Source organism: Cydia amplana, chromosome 16 (genome assembly GCF_948474715.1).
Source record: "Cydia amplana chromosome 16, ilCydAmpl1.1, whole genome shotgun sequence".
NCBI lineage: Eukaryota > Metazoa > Arthropoda > Insecta > Lepidoptera > Tortricidae > Cydia > Cydia amplana.
This window is the reverse complement of record NC_086084.1, coordinates 16,604,382-16,622,675: the sequence shown is the minus strand read 5'-3', so window position 1 is coordinate 16,622,675 and position 18,294 is coordinate 16,604,382. Positions and strand designations below refer to the sequence as shown.

Sequence of the window (18,294 nt, the reverse complement as noted above, 5' to 3'; positions counted from 1 at the left end):
GTTCCGCTGGATTGGCTCAGTGGGAAAGCAGCCTTAGCGATGGGCTGTATGCCCGTGCAATAAGGTTTACGAATAACTTACTAGTGGAATGATACCTTAAAAACTCCACGCTCCACTGAGAACTCATCACATACGCCCACCACTCAATACACAGGATTACACTCAACAGTCTCAACACTATACAATCAAACCAAACTTTACAGCACTAAACATTTGTTTAGAACTTTAGACTAAAGACTCTGAATTATTTGTTATCCACATTCGTATGTCATGATCATGTCATGATTGTTGAAACGTCGGAGCGACAAAGCAAACAGGCGGCCTGAGAAGTGATATGTTATCTTATCATATTATCACTCTCAGAAACGGCTCTAACGATTTCGATGAAATTCGTTATATGGGGCATATGGGGGTAGGCCTTATATCTGCGAAAACGCGCATTTTTGTGTTTTTATAATCAAATTGTGTAAAAATAAGTGTTTTGGCTATAATGTCTTTTACCTTATTGTATTATTATGTGCTGTATGTTTCCCGAATAAATAAATAAAATTATTTTAAAAAATATCCCCCATAAAGTTGGTCAAGCAAATCTTGTCAGTAGAAAAAGGCGCGAAATTCAAATTTTCTATGGGACGATATCCCTTCGCGCCTACATTTTTCAAATTTGCCGCCTTTTTCTACTGACAAGATCTGCTTGACCAACTGTAACTTCAATATCCGGAATGCGTGCACATTCGTCATAATACTCATAATGTCGGCACTCGCCAGACACGGCCTTCAAACGTTGTGCGGACTTAGTCCGCAGTGTTGGATCATCTTTGAAGCATCTATCTATACTCTTACTCAAGTGCCTATAGTAGGTGTAGTTACTTAAAGAGTAGCCAAGCGCCTACTGAAGCTGGAGCTACGAAATTACTGAGGGCACTCGGCTCTACATGTCTCAATCAATTCTTATCAATACCTACCACCTTAAAGACGCCATTTATTGACCGGTCCGCTCCGACGGACACATCTGTACGTATGTATGTATAAACCTAGTTACCTATTGAGGTCCAATCTATAAACACAGAGTAAATAATACAATTGTAACACAATACGGCTGCGTCTCCACCAGAGATATGCGAGGATGCGTAGCAAGGGAGGCGTTTGTTAAGAACCAATACGAAGGGCTGCGCTGAGCGAGGATAGGTAAATGAAGAGATTCTATTGGTAGTTAACAAACACATCCCTCCGATAAAAAAAACTGGCATTCCTGCCATCTCTCTCCCACAAGTGTGGGCAAGAAACCAAACGCCCGAACGGCGAACAAAGTTCCGGTCCCGATGCTGTATCCGGTTTCGGTTTCGATATTTCAGTTCAGAAACATCCTCTTGCCTCTTTATATTACTTAAAGGATAATGGAACGTCAGTTAGGTATATTCAGGCCCGACCCGACGGACCACCTCCGTTAAAATGCCATTCAGTGGAATGACAGATTTATGCGATTTATTTTGCAAGATACACCATAGGTATATACACAGATAACCTTAACTAGACAGCGCACAATAATATTGATCCTGTGCTTCAAGTGCTTCTGCATGTAGTTAACTAAAGTGCTTGTAGTTACCTTGTCGAGGTATCCCTTGCCGTTGGGGTCGGAGAGGTCCCATATCTTGGACAGCACGACGTCACTGAGGCGGGACTTCTTGAGGAACCGCGCAGCGTCGGGCGCCTGCACCGCGCCCGTCGCGTTCGGGTCCACCTGCAACACACCACACAATACATGAGTTCAATCAAATTTCGTTGCCTCTCTATAACTCTTGCTATAGTTGCATACAGGGTGGATTTTCTTTTTGGGTCAGTGAGGGCAGCTACCAGATCCCGTGCGACGAGAAAAGGGTCTTAGAAGACCTTCCCTCGATTTCAAATTAATGAAGATTGGCTTTTACAGATTTTGGAAAAAACATACAGGGTGCGAGAAAAAGCGATTTTTGGCAAACTTTTTTTTTATGCCAATGTATGGAAAAAGTTTTCTTTAATTTGTGGCTTTTTAGTACATTACCGTAAGTTGACCCCAAAGAAACTATTGATACTGGATAGGAATGGAATCATTTGCCATACAAAAATAGTATGTGAAAAATGAAACTTTTCATTTTCATACAAATTGTATGGGAAAAGTTTTCCTCGATTTGTGGCTTTTCTAGCCGGAAATTTTTTTTTGGTTCCATACAAGCTTTTGATCCTCAATAGGAATGGGATCGATTGGCATAAAAAAAAAGTTTGTCAAAAATTACCTTTTTCTCCCCCCAATCCACATTGGGCTAGCGTGGGGACTATAGCCCAAGCCCTCTCGCGCATGAGAGGAGGCCTGTGCCCAGCAGTGGGACGTTATATAGGCTCACATTATTTATTTTTATTTATTTATTACCTTTTTCTCGCGCCCTGTATGTTTTTTCCAAAATCTGTAAAAGCCAATCTTCATTAATTTGAAATCGAGGGAAGGTCTTCTAAGACCGTTTTCTCGTCGCAGCACGGGATCTGGTAGCTGCCCTCACTGACCCAAAAAGAAAATCCACCCTGTATAGACGAACATACAAAGTGGTTGGCGGTAGGCCCAAATCAGTGAAGTAGGCCCTTCTATACCCAATAGAGGGTATTCGGTATAAAACTAATTATACATATGTATAATAGGATGAAAAGAAGAATTTTGTATTATTTACAAATTATTATGTGAGTCGCAAAAATTACTGGTGGATAAATTTGTTAGAAATAATTTATTTTTCTTCAATACTTTTATTTAAGTAGAACTAGACTTAAGTGTGCAATGTTATTTATGGAATGGCATCCTAAAAGTTACACTATAAAGAACCATTTCTCTTTTTTGCCTAATCATGTCTGGAATGGAGTATAATGATTGCCACATGCATTTTTACAGACGAATAGATCCTGTATAGTAAACATTTTTTAGTCAAGAATCTGTATAACTACACCTAAAGTGTCATTCAATAGAACTTGCTATGTAAACCACATGTAAACAAACCGCCATACTAAAATTGACACTAAATGTCAATTTACTAGTAACTTTTGTTTACATACAGTTGTGTGCAATATAATAGCAGTGATGAAGATTGTCATAGACTTTTTGAATCTACTTAAACAAGCAGTCAATAGTAAAATGAAAATTAGTCGAAAACTATAACTTTAGATCAATTATATGGGACCTTTTTTATAATTCTTATGCATTGCATGCATGCATACTTGAAATTGTTTCAAAATTAACTGTAACTTTTACTTAAATAATATTGGAAGTAAAAAAAGATCGTCTTATAGAAAAGTTTATTTTTTTCGGGATGACAGAGGTTTAGATGTAAAGCTTTGATTGGAAATAATACGCAAAATACTAAGTTACAATAATATTACACAAATGTATTTATTTCGTATGTTGTTACGTTTTTATAAGAATTTGCGCGGGGTAGTAAAAAAGCCGATTTTCATGATCTAATTTTTTTACTTCCAATATTATTTAAGTTAAGGCTACAGTAAATTTTGATACAATGTCAAGTAATGCAGAGGAATTATAAGAAAATATCGAATATAATTGATCTAAAGTTAAGGTTTTCCCCTAATTTTCATTTTTATTTTGACTGCTATTATATTGCACACAACTAGGGTTTGCACGACGGATCCGAAATGTATGGGAAGATCCGCGGATCCGGATCCAGATCCGGATAATATCATACATTCCGGATCCGGATTGCAAACCCTACACACAACTGTAGTTAGCAAGTTCTATTGAATGATATTTTATCTACTTCCATGTTTTGATTGTTGCAAATTTCATGACTGCCATTTATTGATAGTTTATACAATCTACACTTTTAGATCACACTATCAGTGGTACATATAAATGTTTCATTCATACACATATGTACTAGAGAGGATTATAGTCAATATCAGATCAGATATATTATGCGTGATGCCTCTCACAATCAAGATGAACAACCTTAGGATTTCCTGATAACAGCAGAGTCAATAAGAATTCGAAAAACATTTTTAACATCTTTTATCTTAGATAAGCAAGCATGATACTATTATTAAATTCAGAAACTAATGTTAGATATTCATGTAGAGGCCATTCTAAATTGTCATTTCATTTCTAAAGCCAAGAAAAGCTCCAGGCATCCCATTATTTAAAAAAATCACATCGATTTGGAAGGACACAAGCCGTGGTATCGTAATTCCATAATCAATACGCCACTATCAACCGTAACGCAGTGTTATAACGAGAAACATGCAAGACACTCTGTAACCGACCACTAGTAACTTAAAATATCTCATACCTGGTGATAATACGCTTCGTATATCGCGCTGTGGTTCCCTGCCACCTGCAACGGTTCAAGCCACATTTTGAAAACACAAAACTCCCGGCGTGATAACTTTTAAAACAAGTATTTTCAATCACACGAAGGGTGTGACATTTGGTCAGTTCATGACATTCAACTGAAACCGAAATAGTTACGGAACTACTGGTTGGTTTGGGTTTTAAACTGTATATTACACCACGTATATTCACTACACTGTATAACGAAGATAACTATTAAACACGGACTGCAGCAGTCAATTTCAATATTATTTGAAGCAGCGTAAATCAACTAAGTTCACGAAACTTTGTCACTGAATATCTCATAACATTTCTGTTCTTCGCGCAACGTTTACTGGTCGATATTGTAGATCACTTAATAAATTGTCTCCTGTGCTATAACTCTGTTTAATTTGCACTACACGGATTATTTAATTTTAATTAATTCTACCTGGGTAGGAGAATGCAAGGCAGCCATTTTTTACATCTCCTCGTTGACCAATCAATAGAGTCCATAGGCAACAGAGTTTTGACGTTTCGCTTGGATGTTGCCAACATCAATAAAAACATTTTCGGTACCTATCTATCGACTTTCGACTTCCCAAATGTACAATCGAGAAGAAAAATTTTCTAAGATTTTTGTTTTTGGGTATTGTCAGGCGTGTCTTGGGCGTGTCTCACTCCACGATTTCGTCGCTTTGCTACAGGTAGCTAAAAGTACATCCGTTCGGCCCCAATTTTGGGGAAAGTCTGCAACTCTATGACCAGTGTAACATTGCTGACCTTAATGCCACCATTGATAAATTGAACCTGGATCCACCTGGATCTCATACACATCCAACATTGGTCTGAAAAGTTCGGTTTATTCGTTAACCCCTCCACGTGTCAGGCCATTGTCATAGGCGGCGCCCGACAGCTCCTTCTGCTCCTTAAAGTAGAATTTACACCTCCTGTGTACTTTAACGGCACGTCTATTCCCTACAGCCAAAGTGTAAAAGACTTGGGTGTCTTTCTGGATAGTACCCTGAGCTGGAGGACACAGGTAGCTGAAATAAGCCGTAAAGTTACTGGCTCACTTCATGCTCTCAACAGGCTTAAACACTTTTTACCTATTAAAACTAAAATATTACTTGTACAAACTTTAATCCTACCAATAATCGACTATGGTGATGTGTGTTATCCAGACTTAAATGAGGAGCTCTTGGACAAATTAGATCGGTTAATGAATAATTGCATTCGTTTTATTTTCTGTCTCCGTAAATACGATCATGTCTCCTCATTCCGCTCTAAACTTGGCTGGTTTCCCATTCGTATTCGTCGGAGCATTCGCATGCTCTGCACCCTCTTTTCTGTTCTTAACGACCCTCAGTCCCCCGAATATCTAAAATCTTTCTTCCACTACTATGGTGTCTCTCGTGTCCGTCAGCTTCGCTCTTCCGGCAATCTTTCTCTGTCTATACCATCTCACCGAACTGGTTACATGTCCGATTCCTTCTCTATTCAGGCAGCTCGCCTTTGGAATAGTCTCCCTGTCAAAATTAAACAGTGTCCGAGCAGGTTTGCTTTCAAAAAATCCTTAAGTGAGCACTTTGCTGACAGTACTGGAAAATCTTAGTGTTTCTGCTTTGTAAGTTCATCTAAATTCATATGTATGTGTATGTATATGTATGTATATATATATGTGTGTAATAATAATAATAATAATAATATTCTTTATTGTGCACCATACAATTAAAAATACACAGAAATTAAATACAGATTAAAAGCTAGGTAACAACAGGCGGTCTTATCGCTAAGAAGCGATCTCTTCCAGACAACCTTTCAGTAGCAGGAAACTAAGGACTAACAACATTGAACGGGTAGTGCCGATATACATTTAATAAAAAATAGAATTAAAATAAAACAAGACGAAAACCATTACATACTTTAATATAATACATAAATACAAATATAATAAATACATATATACATACATACATAAAATATTATACAGGCATAAATAAAGGCAAAATTAAGGCAGCGAAAGGTAATGTGATTTTAAAAGAAATTTGAAAATGGGAAGGGATTTAGCACGTCTAATGTCTAATGGCAAAGCATTCCACAACCGAACAGCACGAAAAGTAAAAGAGTTTATATAAAATTTTGATGAAGAAGATGGTGGAGCAAGGAGAAGTTTCTCCGCACACCGCACAGAAGAAAGATAGCTGAAACGCTGTTTAAGATATAGGGGGGTAGTGGGGTTGAAGAGAATATTATAAAGAAGAACAAGAATATGAGAGTTGCGGCGATGGCGAATAGGGAGCCACTTGAGCTGGGTGCGAAATTCAGAGACGTGGTCATATTTGCGTAAGCCAAATATGAACCTTATACATGCGTTTTGAAGGCGCTCAAGTTTATTTAGCTGGTCCTCTGTAAGATCAAGATAGCAAATATCGGCATAATCCAGTATAGGGAGAAGAAGAGACTGAGCAAGCGCAATTCTGGTAGCGAGCGGCAAGAAGTTACGAAGCCTGCGAAGTGACCCCAGAGACGCAAACATCTTCCTACCGATCTCACTTATTTGTGGTACCCAAGACAGTGTGCGATCTAAGATTATTCCAAGGTTTTTTACCTGGCTCGAGAATGGTACCGGGACAGCATCAAAGACTATGAAAGGTAAGTTAGGAAAGTCAATCCGAGAAATAAGTTGAGAGCTGCCTAAAATTATAGCTTGCGATTTAGACGGATTAACCTTCAGCCCATAGCGTTTGCTCCAACTGGAAATGTGATCCAAGTCCCGGTTTATGGAGCTGATACCCTGTGGCAGATCGTTCATAACGCATTGAGAGTAGATTTGGAGGTCGTCGGCATAGAGGTGGTAAGAAGAAGAAATATTAGTAGTGATGGAGTTAATAAAGATGGAAAATAGTAAAGGAGACAGCACACCGCCTTGCGGAACGCCGGCCAGGGTGCTGCACCAAGAAGACATGGAAGAGTCTACCTTTACTCGCTGCCGACGACATTCCAAATAACTGCGGAACCAGCCAATTGTCACGGGAGATATATTAACAGCACGCATTAAACTAAGTAAAACATCGAAATCGACAGTGTTAAATGCATTGCTGAAGTCTAACAGCGTCAGTACGGTGAGCATACGGTTATCCATGCCGGCACGAACATCATCGGTAATTTTTACTAGAGCTGTTACCGTACTGTGACCGGAGCGGAAGCCAGACTGTAAAGGGTTCATGAGCTCATGCCTGTTTAAAAAGGATGTAAGCTGGTGATGTACAAGGCGCTCAAGAACCTTTGAAAGGAATGGGAGGATAGAAATAGGACGATAGTCGGAATAAGAGATAGGATTAGACTTTTTGGGTAAGGGAACAACGTCTGCATCTTTCCAGAGGGAAGGGAAAACACCAGAAGAGATAGAATAGTTAAGAATGTGAGTGATGACAGGAACAAGTAAATCGAGTAGAGGGAGAATCATTTTACGACTGACACTATCAACTCCAACAGCATTGGATGAGATGGCAAGAACATTCTTCTTCACATCACTGTCAGTAAACTGAGCAAGAAAGAAGGGAGGAAAGTCAGGAGTTGGACACCTAGAAAGAGAACTTAGTGTGTCAGTTTTAATTGGATCAGTAAAAGTAGTAGAAGTTGATAAGTGCTGGTTAAGTAGGTTTAGGTCAACATTTTTGTTAATTGGGTTTTGCGTAGACTTCCCTATTCCTAATGTCTTCAAGAACTTCCAGACCTTAGCTGGCTCACCATTTACAACCGCACTGTGAATGTGACGCCTTTGAGCATCGCGGCAAATTGTACTGCAACGGTTGCGGAGAGCATGGTACCTAGCTTTATTTTTCTCCGACGAGTTGCACTTATACTTAGACTTTGCTAAGTTTTTCTTTGCGATAAGAGATCTAATGTCATCAGTAAGCCACGGAGCAGGGACATGCTTAATCTTTACCGGTCGTATAGGAGCATGAATGTCATAAAGTTCAATAAGCGTGGAGTTAAAAAGTGACACTTTATCGTCTACCCCAGTGGCCTGCAAGATGGGACTCCAATCTATCAGCATGGCGTCTTCGCGGAGCTTCTCGACACTCATTCTGCCAAAATTACGTTGCAGAAGAACTTTCGGCTTAAGTTTAGGAGGACGAATTTTATAAGAGAGAAACAGCAAACTATGATATGAAAAGGCATCCGCAGAGAATTGAGAAAAATCTGCAACATGATTAGGGGAAGAAACAAGTGCAAGATCCAGAAGTGAAGGAGAAGAATTTGGAAAACGGTGCGTTGGTCCTGAAGGTAGAATAACCATATTACAGGCCTCAACAAGTGCTTTCAGAGAGTTAGAGCGAAAATCATTTTTAAGTAAGCACGTGTTGAAGTCGCCCATAATAATATGGTGATTGTAAGATGGCATAAGGTCTTCTAAAAGCTTTTCAAAAGAAGCAAAGTAGTTTACATTAAGAGAGGGAGAGTAAAAAACACCGAGAAGAACTTTAGAATGAGATAGGATCAACTCAAGAAATAGATATTCAGCGGTATCAGAAGAGGACGATTGAGGTGAGATGTTTAGAATAGAATACGGGATATTAGAACGTAAATAAATAGCAACCCCACCACCGCCTCTGAGAAAGCGATCATTTCGTATGAGGCAAAAACCGGGTAGGGAATAAGTGGTGGAGGATAAACATGGTTTAAACCAAGACTCTGACACCAGGATGGCATCAATCTTGCTCTGCTCAAAAGTCAATAACAGGTCATTGTAATGTGCAGGAATACTTTGCGCGTTTATATGAACAATATTAAAATTTTTCGGAAAGTCAGACAGTTTTTGGTCTATTTGGTCATGAAGGGAGGGAGGGAGACTGTGAAAACTATCATTAGATGAAGCGGAGACAAAATCACTGAAATCGCTTAGATCACTAGTAGATAAATAAGACATTGCCTTTAAATATATAAATTTATGCAAGAAATACAAATATTTAAATATACTTATAAAATAACACTAGACTAAAATATAACAAATTTAGATTACCCGCCAGCAGAACTAAGTTAAAGAAAAAAAATAGTGAGTTCAAATACGAAACGCAAATTGTAACACTGACAACACTATTAAATAGTGTCATCAATGACAGACGTCAGATTGTCACAGTCAGTTTGTGAAATATGCATTACAACCCGCGTTTACTGCTACTAAATAGATATTAACCGACTGAAGAGAAAGCTTGAAATTATGTAAAAGAAAGAGGGTAAAATGTAAGATATTAAACGGCCAAATACAGAAGTTACAAACACGATCAAAACTTGAGTAATACAAATCAAAAACGAGCTGCCGGTTTTCGCGATCTTTTGGTCAACTGTTGATCAACTGCCACTCCAGCCAAACCATCAGCTCCAGCAGCCGGCGCAGGCGCAGACGGTGGTACCTCGATCTCATCGAGGTCGGCTCGAGAAGTTACGCGGCGACGATCCCCATCCTTGACCAGGACAAATACACTGCCTTCCCGGGTGTAACAGTTGCGGACTCCGAAGCGCTCCCTGGCCGCCATGAACACCTCGTGCCGAGGCTTGGTCAGGAACTCTGAGATGATGACGCCAGTCCCTTTGAGTGCAGTTTTTCCAGACCAGGTGGCATTGCGGTCAGAAATGTCCCTAAATTTAACGAGAATGCACCTGGTCTTATTACTGCGCGGGCGTCCCATACGATGGCTCCGAGCAATCTTGTCGGTGGTCATGTCAGTCTTAAGATGCACCTTCAGTAAATCCACAACCCGTGCCGAAGTGTCTTCATTAGCAGCCTCTGCTACACCGTGAATTAAGAGGATCTTGCGCCTCGACCGCATCTCCATACTGTCCATTTGCTGGCCCAGCAGCTCGACCTGTTGCTGCAGTGACTTGATTGCCTTCAGTGTAAACGCTCGGAAAGCACTGAACTGTGCCGCAACAGATAACACTGTGGGACTCTCTGGAGTAGCCTTGTCAATTTGGCTCTGAAAGTCTGCCATTGTTGTGTTGAAAGACTCCGTTAACTCTGCTATGGACTTCTGGACGGCCTCCATTGTTAAGTAGTGGTGAAGTGTCGGTGAGCAGAACACAAATCAGTGTTGATTAAGTAAGATGAGTGAAATAAGTGAAGAGAACTGCTGGTAGGTAGCGGCTATCACCTAGTCATTAATTATATATATGATTTACACCACTAAAAATACTTTTACTATTTAAAATAAAAATTATTACAGGATGATGTGTGTTTACGTTTTTTCGGCCTACCCCCCTTGTGTGTATATATTTATATATGTTTATGTCTGTGTATTTCTTATGATTGTATTGTGTTCGTACAGGTACGTAATTGTTTCATCTATACCACATATTTTCTGCACCGCCTACAACTTATCTGCTTTGCCTAAAGGTTGACTGGTAGAGAATGCCTTATGGCATTAAGTTCGCCTTTTGTACAGTGTGTTCTCTTATGTGCAATAAAGATTAAATAAATAAATAAATAAATAAAGTCATAAGCCGCGCGTGGCGCTGTCGCCACCTAGCGGCCATATCTGTGCTGATCGTAACAGACGCGTTTTGTTAGAGAGTGAGTCTTCTGTACTTAGTACTATTATTTATTCTGTGGTATTGTGGGGTGAGGTTTCCAATTGTATATGACACCCATGGTATAATAGACCATGATGACACCGTAAGATTGTAAACCCGTTAGTTTATAATCTAACGTGGGTTAGGTTAGGTTAGATTATAATCTCCCTACCGTCAGTTTATAATGTAACTAGCGAGATTATAATATGACGAGTGTTTACAATTTTACGGTGACATATATACTCAACACTGCAACTGATTTATTAAAGGTAACATTCACATATAAGTATTTATTGAAAGCTCCAATATACTTTTTGAACAATTTCGACGATAAAATATTATCCTCTCTTATCTTATCTTATTATTTATTCTAAACTACGAATACAACTTTTCAGTCGCTCTAATCCACGTAAATTTGTTTCATAGCAAGGGAGCTTTTTCAACCTGTCTAACCATTGCTTAACTTTAATATGGCGCTCCAACGGGGGTACCAATAGTTGTAGCGAGCTTACTGTAGTTGCGCAGCACAAATCAGCAAGTGTAACCTGAAAATAAAACACAGTAATCAAGAAAAAAAATATACATACATATATGATTTGGAAAATCATGTGGGTAGTGGGAAAACAGATCGAATAGATATTAACCTGTTTTCAAGCAATACTAAAATCATACAAAATTGACTATATAATTTACCCAATATTTATACGTTATAATTTATCACTACACCTTGTAAAACAAAGTCCTCGTCGGCCCCGCCGCGTCTGTCTGTCTGTATGTTACTCAAAAACTACTAAACGGATTTTCATGCGGTTTCACCTATCAATCTTTGTTAAGGTTTTGTGTAAACCGTGCGAAGCCGAGGCGGATCGCTAGTTTTATTACGCGCAAAGAAGTATACAACTGAAATTACAATAAGGTGTACCTATGTATTCACTTATTCAGGTAAATTGTAGGATAATTCTGAAAATCGACACTAACAAAATAGAATAAAGGGTGAATTTACTCGAGATTCAGAAATATTCTGAACTACCAGTATACATTTAACACAAAAAAAGCGGCCAAGTGCGAGTCGGACTCGCCCATGAAGGGTTCCGTATTTAGGCAATTTATGACGTATAAAAAAAAAACTACTTACTAGAACTCGTTCAAACCAATTTTTGGTGGAAGTTTACATGGTAATGTACATCATATATTTTTTTTAGTTTTATCATTCTCTTATTTTAGAAGTTACAGGAGGGGGGACACACATTTTACCACTTTGGAAGTGTCTCTCGCGCAAACTATTCAGTTTAGAAAAAAATGATATTAGAAACCTCAATATCATTTTTGAAGACCTATCCATAGATACCCCACACGTATGGGTTTGATGAAAAAAAAATTTTGAGTTTCAGTTCGAAGTATGGGGAACCCCAAAAATGTATTGTTTTTTTTCTATTTTTGTGTGAAAATCTTAATGCGGTTCACAGAATACATCTACTTACCAAGTTTCAACAGTATAGTTCTTATAGTTTTGGAGAAAAGTGGCTGTGACATACGGACGGACAGACAGACGGACAGACAGACAGACAGACATGACGAATCTATAAGGGTTCCGTTTTTTGCCATTTGGCTACGGAACCCTAAAAACGCAACTCAATATTACCTTATCACAAGCCAACCACATCTGACTAGCCAAAAGATGCTCTAAATGATCCACTGCAGAGTGCCACTCCATAATTTTCACATCATCTGCAGGCCATTTGCCTCGAAAGTATTCCGTCTAAAAACGTAAACGCCGTAAATATATAAAAATTCAAAGGAAGGTAGTAGGTACTAACCACTGTATCTATACAAGTACCTACTTACTTTATAAGTATTATTATAATTTATAACTTTAGGTTTAGTACACTGTAATTCATTTAACGAATGATTTAACGTGACAAAAATAAATGTGATTGTGCACCTCGGGGTTAACTTTGGTGCTTGGTGCTCAGTAGGTGAAGAAGTGAACTGTACGGTTACCATCAGTTTGTCACTGACATAAACGCCGTCGAGAACGTAATTTACTTTTCACCTCAGCAGCTCGAACAAGGGTACTTTGCTACTTAAAAACAGTGAGCAAAATCGCATTTTGCTCACTGAGTGAGACAAAATGAGCAAAATGCGATTTTGCTCACTCAGTGAGCAAAATTGGATTTTGCTCACTGTTTTTAAGTAGCAAAGTACCCTTGTTTGAGATGCTGAGGTGAAAATTTAATTGTTGGCATATCTTAAGAAAACATGAGTGAATAGAGGTAAGTGATGAAGAAGGAATACATTTTTCGGGTTCTCTAATATGTTCTCACTGCTGAGGTGAAAAGTTTTGTGAACTACACGAGATCAAAGTTATTTACATCTCGTGCGCTTTTGAGTCCCTTACTACGCTCAAGATTCTAAATTAGATTCACTCGCTACGCTCGTGAATCTATTATAGAATCTTTCGCTTGCACGGGACTCAAAATAAGCACTCGAAGAAATATCAAACTTTGATCTCTTGTTGTACAAATAACTATTTTTGCCTATTTTCTTGAATAACTGCTAAACTATTTATCCTAAAATTATAAAAAATATATTTTTGAGATTTTTTTACCATGAGCTCTTTCATTTGATATGTAACACGATATAGTTTGAAAAACTTTATATTAAAATTTTCTCATTTACCCCCCAAAAATGGCCTCCATATTTCAAATTCATTTATTTACGTTACACATCCGTTTTCGGGTCATAAACTTACATATGTGTGCAAAATTTCAACTTAATTAGTCCAGTAGTTTCGGAGAAAATAGGCTTGTGACAGACGGACAAACAGACGCACGAGGTTCTGTTTTTTTCCTTTTGAGGTACGGAACCCTAAAAATTGACGAGATCAGGAAACAACTTTTACTAATCCTTCTTCATTTCTTCACAAAGTTATTTCTTGAAACAAAATGGGGTCTAATTTTTATTTAGATAAATCCTCCTGTTATCTAGCATAGTTTTTTTCTGTGCCAAATTTGTTTGTACTCTTCTTTTTCCTCGCGTTGTACCGGCATTTTGCCACGGCTCATGGGAGCCTGGGGTCCGCTTGGCAACTAATCCCAGTAATTGGCGTGGGCACTAGTTTTTACGAAAGTGCCTGCCATCTGACCTTCCAACCCAGAGGGTAAACTAGGCCCGTATTGGGATTAGTCCGGTTTCCTCACGGTTTCTTTTATATTGTATATCTACATTAGTTTGATTGAACAAGCAATATTTTAGCAAGGTCGTTATACTCACAAATATTTGGCTGTCAATCGGAAACAAAGTGCCAGAGTTGAAGAACATAGTCTGGTCGACTTTTGCTCTTGTAATGGGATTGTTCGGGTACAGTCGCTGTCCATCTCCGGTGTAGCACAGGTATAATGCAATGGCATGGCTGTCACAAATGACGTCATCGCCAATTTTCAACGCGGGTACTTTTTGTAGTTCATTTATCTATAAATAAATAAAATTATTTTGCGTATCTTGACCAGATATACATAAACTTTAAATAAATGTCATATACTAAGAAAAAGTGACCAAGGCCTCCAGTGCCCCAGGCTGGAATTGAACCAGCGTCCTCTGCTATCGCGGCAGGTGCCTGTGCCATTCGGCCACTGAGCCAGAGCGGCATAGGTCGAATTTTTCCAAGTATATGCACTTCTTACTGAATTAAGGCTTATGGCGCCCCCTGGCCACCTCTAAGGTAGCAGAGGTAGGTCAATAGCAGAGGACGCTGGTTCGATTCCAGCCTGGAGCACTGGAGGCCTTGGTCATTTTTTCTTAGTATATGACATTTAATTAAAGTTTATAATTTAATTAATTTATATAGTAGTGTGTCTACTTGATATAAAAACAAATTATTGTAAATATTTTCTGAAAATAATTTAATTTGTTCTAATACAAGATATACATATAAAGTAGGTATACAATTGTTTAAGCGCGTATAATACAATACCTTTGTATAAAATTCAGTTTTATTCTCTGTCTTAAAAAGGTCTATGTGTTGGTAATCTAACTTAATCTCCAACACGGATGCAACCATGAGGGCGAACCGAACGGGAGGGGATACTTCGTCCCCATACAAGATTAATTTGTTGTCCATAGTTTTGTTCCTACAAAAAAAACAATAATATTCACTGATCACGTTCAAAAGTCACAAATTTAGTGAATTAAATAATAGCACATTACGATACAAGTGCGAAATATAGGAACTTTGCAACGAGTGACGATATAAATTAAAATACGACTGAAGGGAGTATTTTAAGTCGATACGAGTTGCGAATTACCTTTACCTATTAGCACAAGCTTCCTTCCTATATCTGTGAGCACAAGTATCTTACAACGTTTCACAGTACGTATGGCCCTTTAAATTTTCGACATATATATGTAGTTAGTTACGTAAGTAGGCTAATTATCGTTATCGCACTAGTGTAGGTAGTGTAAACTATATCCCATCAAAAACATATGTAAAAAGGTGCAAGTCTCGCAACGCTTCTACTACAAAAAAGTTTTGAGATGTAATGTGAAACCAAGTCGGTTATTTTAATCAGTGCCATCAGAGGGTGTTAAAACCGTATCAATAAGATATTTTTAATTTGTAATACGTATAATGACTTGGCCATCGCATGGCTGCATAATGAGTGACATATAAGGATCATCGTCACCTATTAAAAATAATTCTAATTGAACATAACGCTAGCGCTAATTGCAGTTTGAGCATTACACATATTTACGAATACGGTAGGTACGAGAAAAACATTATGTACGATTGCCAAGTCATTATATGTGTCGGCGAAGGATGGTTCCGATGGCGGTGGGCGCGTGGGGGTAGTACCTAGATGTATTACTTCACAGCCAAAATAGTAGGTATGCTACCAACGCATGAAATAAACATTCAGACTCGTTATCCATACTAGTGCCTACTATATTTTAGTACTAAATAATCAAAACGACCAATCACTATTCCAAAATTATTTGAATCAAAATAAAAAGATCACATGAAACCGTTCAAATCTTTATTTTACAAAAGTAAGCTTCTAATGGCACATAAGAAATCAAAATAACACTTGGAATAAAACACTTAGCTAAACGGTTAAAGAACGTGAGAATCTATAAGCTTTCAGCATAATCCTTCAGGTATAAGCCTTCAGGAACGTAGCGAATTAGGCACGAGGTATGGCTAACGATAACGTCCGATCTCTAGCGCGGTCCGATCAAGAAGAAGGAAGCCAGTTCTCGCGGCGGAGCCAACCGCTCCCGCCTCCAATTCAAGTTGGTAAACCTGCCTGACCAGTCTACCAACATAACGACAAAAATGCCTGCTCGTGCCTACGTTCACTCAAGATACTCCTCTTGACGTTCCAAAGCCTTCTACCTGTCATTTTAATTCAACAATACACCAATAGATGGCGGATTATACTCTATGCGCAACTTTATTATTTCGTTACAAGCAAATAATACGTAGCCAAACATTGCTAATCGATTTTATACAGGCGTCTAACTATGAACTGTAACGCTGCAATACGTCTTTCTGGTGTCTCGCTCCGACATATGTATTACAAATTAAAGATATCTTATTGATACGGTTTTAACACCCCCTAGCACTGATTAAAATAACCGACTTGGTTTCACATTACATCTCAAAACTTTTTTGTAGTAGAAGCGTTGCGAGACTTGCGCCTTTTTACATGTAATGTTTTTGATGGGATCTCATCTCTTTTTGTTTGTAGGCAGTCCTTCTTTTCGGGTACTCATACCCATACTATGTATACATATCATAACTAAACACATCTTCATTCATACTCACATCGTACATCGTAGTGTACCTTTACTTTACCTACTTTCTGTAGGAACTGCAACAGTAACTTTGTAATAGCATATATTTATATGGGATTACAAACTTACTTATGCAGTTCTTAGACCTTTAAAACGTGACTAATATTGCAATATTTTTAGGTTTTCTATGGCTTGATAAGCTGAAAACTACTTATGTTTACAATTTGAAGCTTGTGGGTATGCTAGAAGTACATTAGAATTATGATGATCGTAGGTGAGTGAATGAGTGTGTCAGTGTCGAAACTAAGGAACTTTGACGTACAATAATTTTTAAACTACAAGTTCAGATTTAATGTTTTTGAGAATATATCTAAAGCATGTTAAGCCCTGTATGTCACTGAAAATTCAGGGTTCTAGCTTCAGCCAGCACAAAATTACAGGACGTCGAAAATGGCCTGAATCGCTTCGAGAAAAGGATGGTACGGCCGTGCCTCTTTGTTTTGCTCGACTTGGCGGGGGCGGGGGCACTGCCGTGCCCCCAGATTTCGTTCAAAGTTACTAAATCAACCTACTTAATTCTGTACATCTAAAAAAACTACGCAACTAACCTAAAAAAGCGGCCAGGTGCGAGTCGGACTCGCCCATGAAGGGTTCCGTATTTAGGCGATTTATGACGTATTAAAAAAAAACTACTTACTAGATCTCGTTCAAACCAATTTTCGGTGGAAGTTTGCATGGTAATGTACATCATATATTTTTTTAGTTTTATCATTCTCTTATTTTAGAAGTTACAGGGGGGGGGACACATTTTACCACTTTGGAAGTGTCTCTTCCAAAGTCGTAAAATGTGTCCCCCACATTTTACCACTTTGGAAGTGTCTCTCGCGCAAATTATTCAGTTTAGAAAAAAATGATATTAGAAACCTCAATATCATTTTTGAAGACCTATCCCAGATACCCCACACGTATAGGTTTGATGAAAAAAAAAAATTTGAGTTTCAGTTCTAAGTATGGGGAACTCCCAAAATTTATTGTTTTTTTTTCTATTTTTGTGTGAAAATCTTAATGCGGTTCACAGAATAGGTACATCTACTTACCAAGTTTCAACAGTATAGTTCTTATAGTTTCGGAAAAAAGTGGCTGTGACATATGGACGGACAGACAGACAGACAGACAGACATGACGAATCTATAAGGGTTCCGTTTTTTTGCCATTTGGCTACGGAACCCTAAAAAGACGTAGAATAATATGTATACCATAAGTAAATAAATAAATAATTATGTAGGGCGTTTTTTCCTTTATTTTATTCCATGTCAATAAGGGTCAACAATCAACATTTAATCGACACTCATATCACAATGTATGAAAATTATGATACAAAGTTAAAAAACCTTTGATAATATCAAAATATACATAAATAACAAATTACTTACACTGTCGAGTTCGTACCGCAGCATCTGGTTATCACTCGGAACAGGTTATTGAATTTCAAATAAGCCATTTTACCAAAAGACACGCAACGCAGTCTTTCCTCCTTCGAGGTCAACTGATCAATAACGTGACGATGATGCCTTCTGAAAACAACA

General features: G+C 38.3%; 3 protein-coding genes across 3 annotated transcripts in view; all 3 read right to left on the bottom strand.

The window, feature by feature from the left end:
* The window catches only part of LOC134655485 (epidermal growth factor receptor substrate 15-like 1), a 44,693-nt gene extending 39,821 nt beyond the window's left edge, over positions 1-4,872 (bottom strand). The window contains exons 1-3 of the mRNA XM_063510949.1: positions 4,791-4,872; positions 4,320-4,364; positions 1,607-1,741 (exon numbers count right to left, since the gene is read on the bottom strand). Coding sequence (XP_063367019.1) covers positions 1,607-1,741; positions 4,320-4,364; positions 4,791-4,817 — 207 coding nt within the window. The 5' untranslated portion in view covers positions 4,818-4,872. The remainder of the gene's footprint in view (positions 1-1,606; positions 1,742-4,319; positions 4,365-4,790) is intronic.
* A 4,779-nt stretch (positions 4,873-9,651) lies between these two features.
* Positions 9,652-10,392, bottom strand: LOC134655484 (uncharacterized). The gene has a single exon (XM_063510948.1). The coding sequence runs from the start codon at positions 10,390-10,392 to the stop codon at positions 9,652-9,654; it is 741 nt and encodes a 246-aa protein (XP_063367018.1).
* Positions 10,393-11,268: 876 nt separating this feature from the next.
* LOC134655091 (glutathione S-transferase 1-like) lies at positions 11,269-18,238 on the bottom strand. Its single transcript, XM_063510554.1, has 5 exons — positions 18,142-18,238; positions 14,889-15,045; positions 14,189-14,386; positions 12,558-12,674; positions 11,269-11,460 (listed from the first exon to the last, which is right to left on the bottom strand). Exons 1-5 carry the CDS (start codon positions 18,207-18,209, stop codon positions 11,281-11,283), a joined length of 720 nt encoding a protein of 239 aa, XP_063366624.1. The 5' UTR covers positions 18,210-18,238; the 3' UTR covers positions 11,269-11,280.
* Between the last annotated feature and the right edge of the window lie 56 nt (positions 18,239-18,294).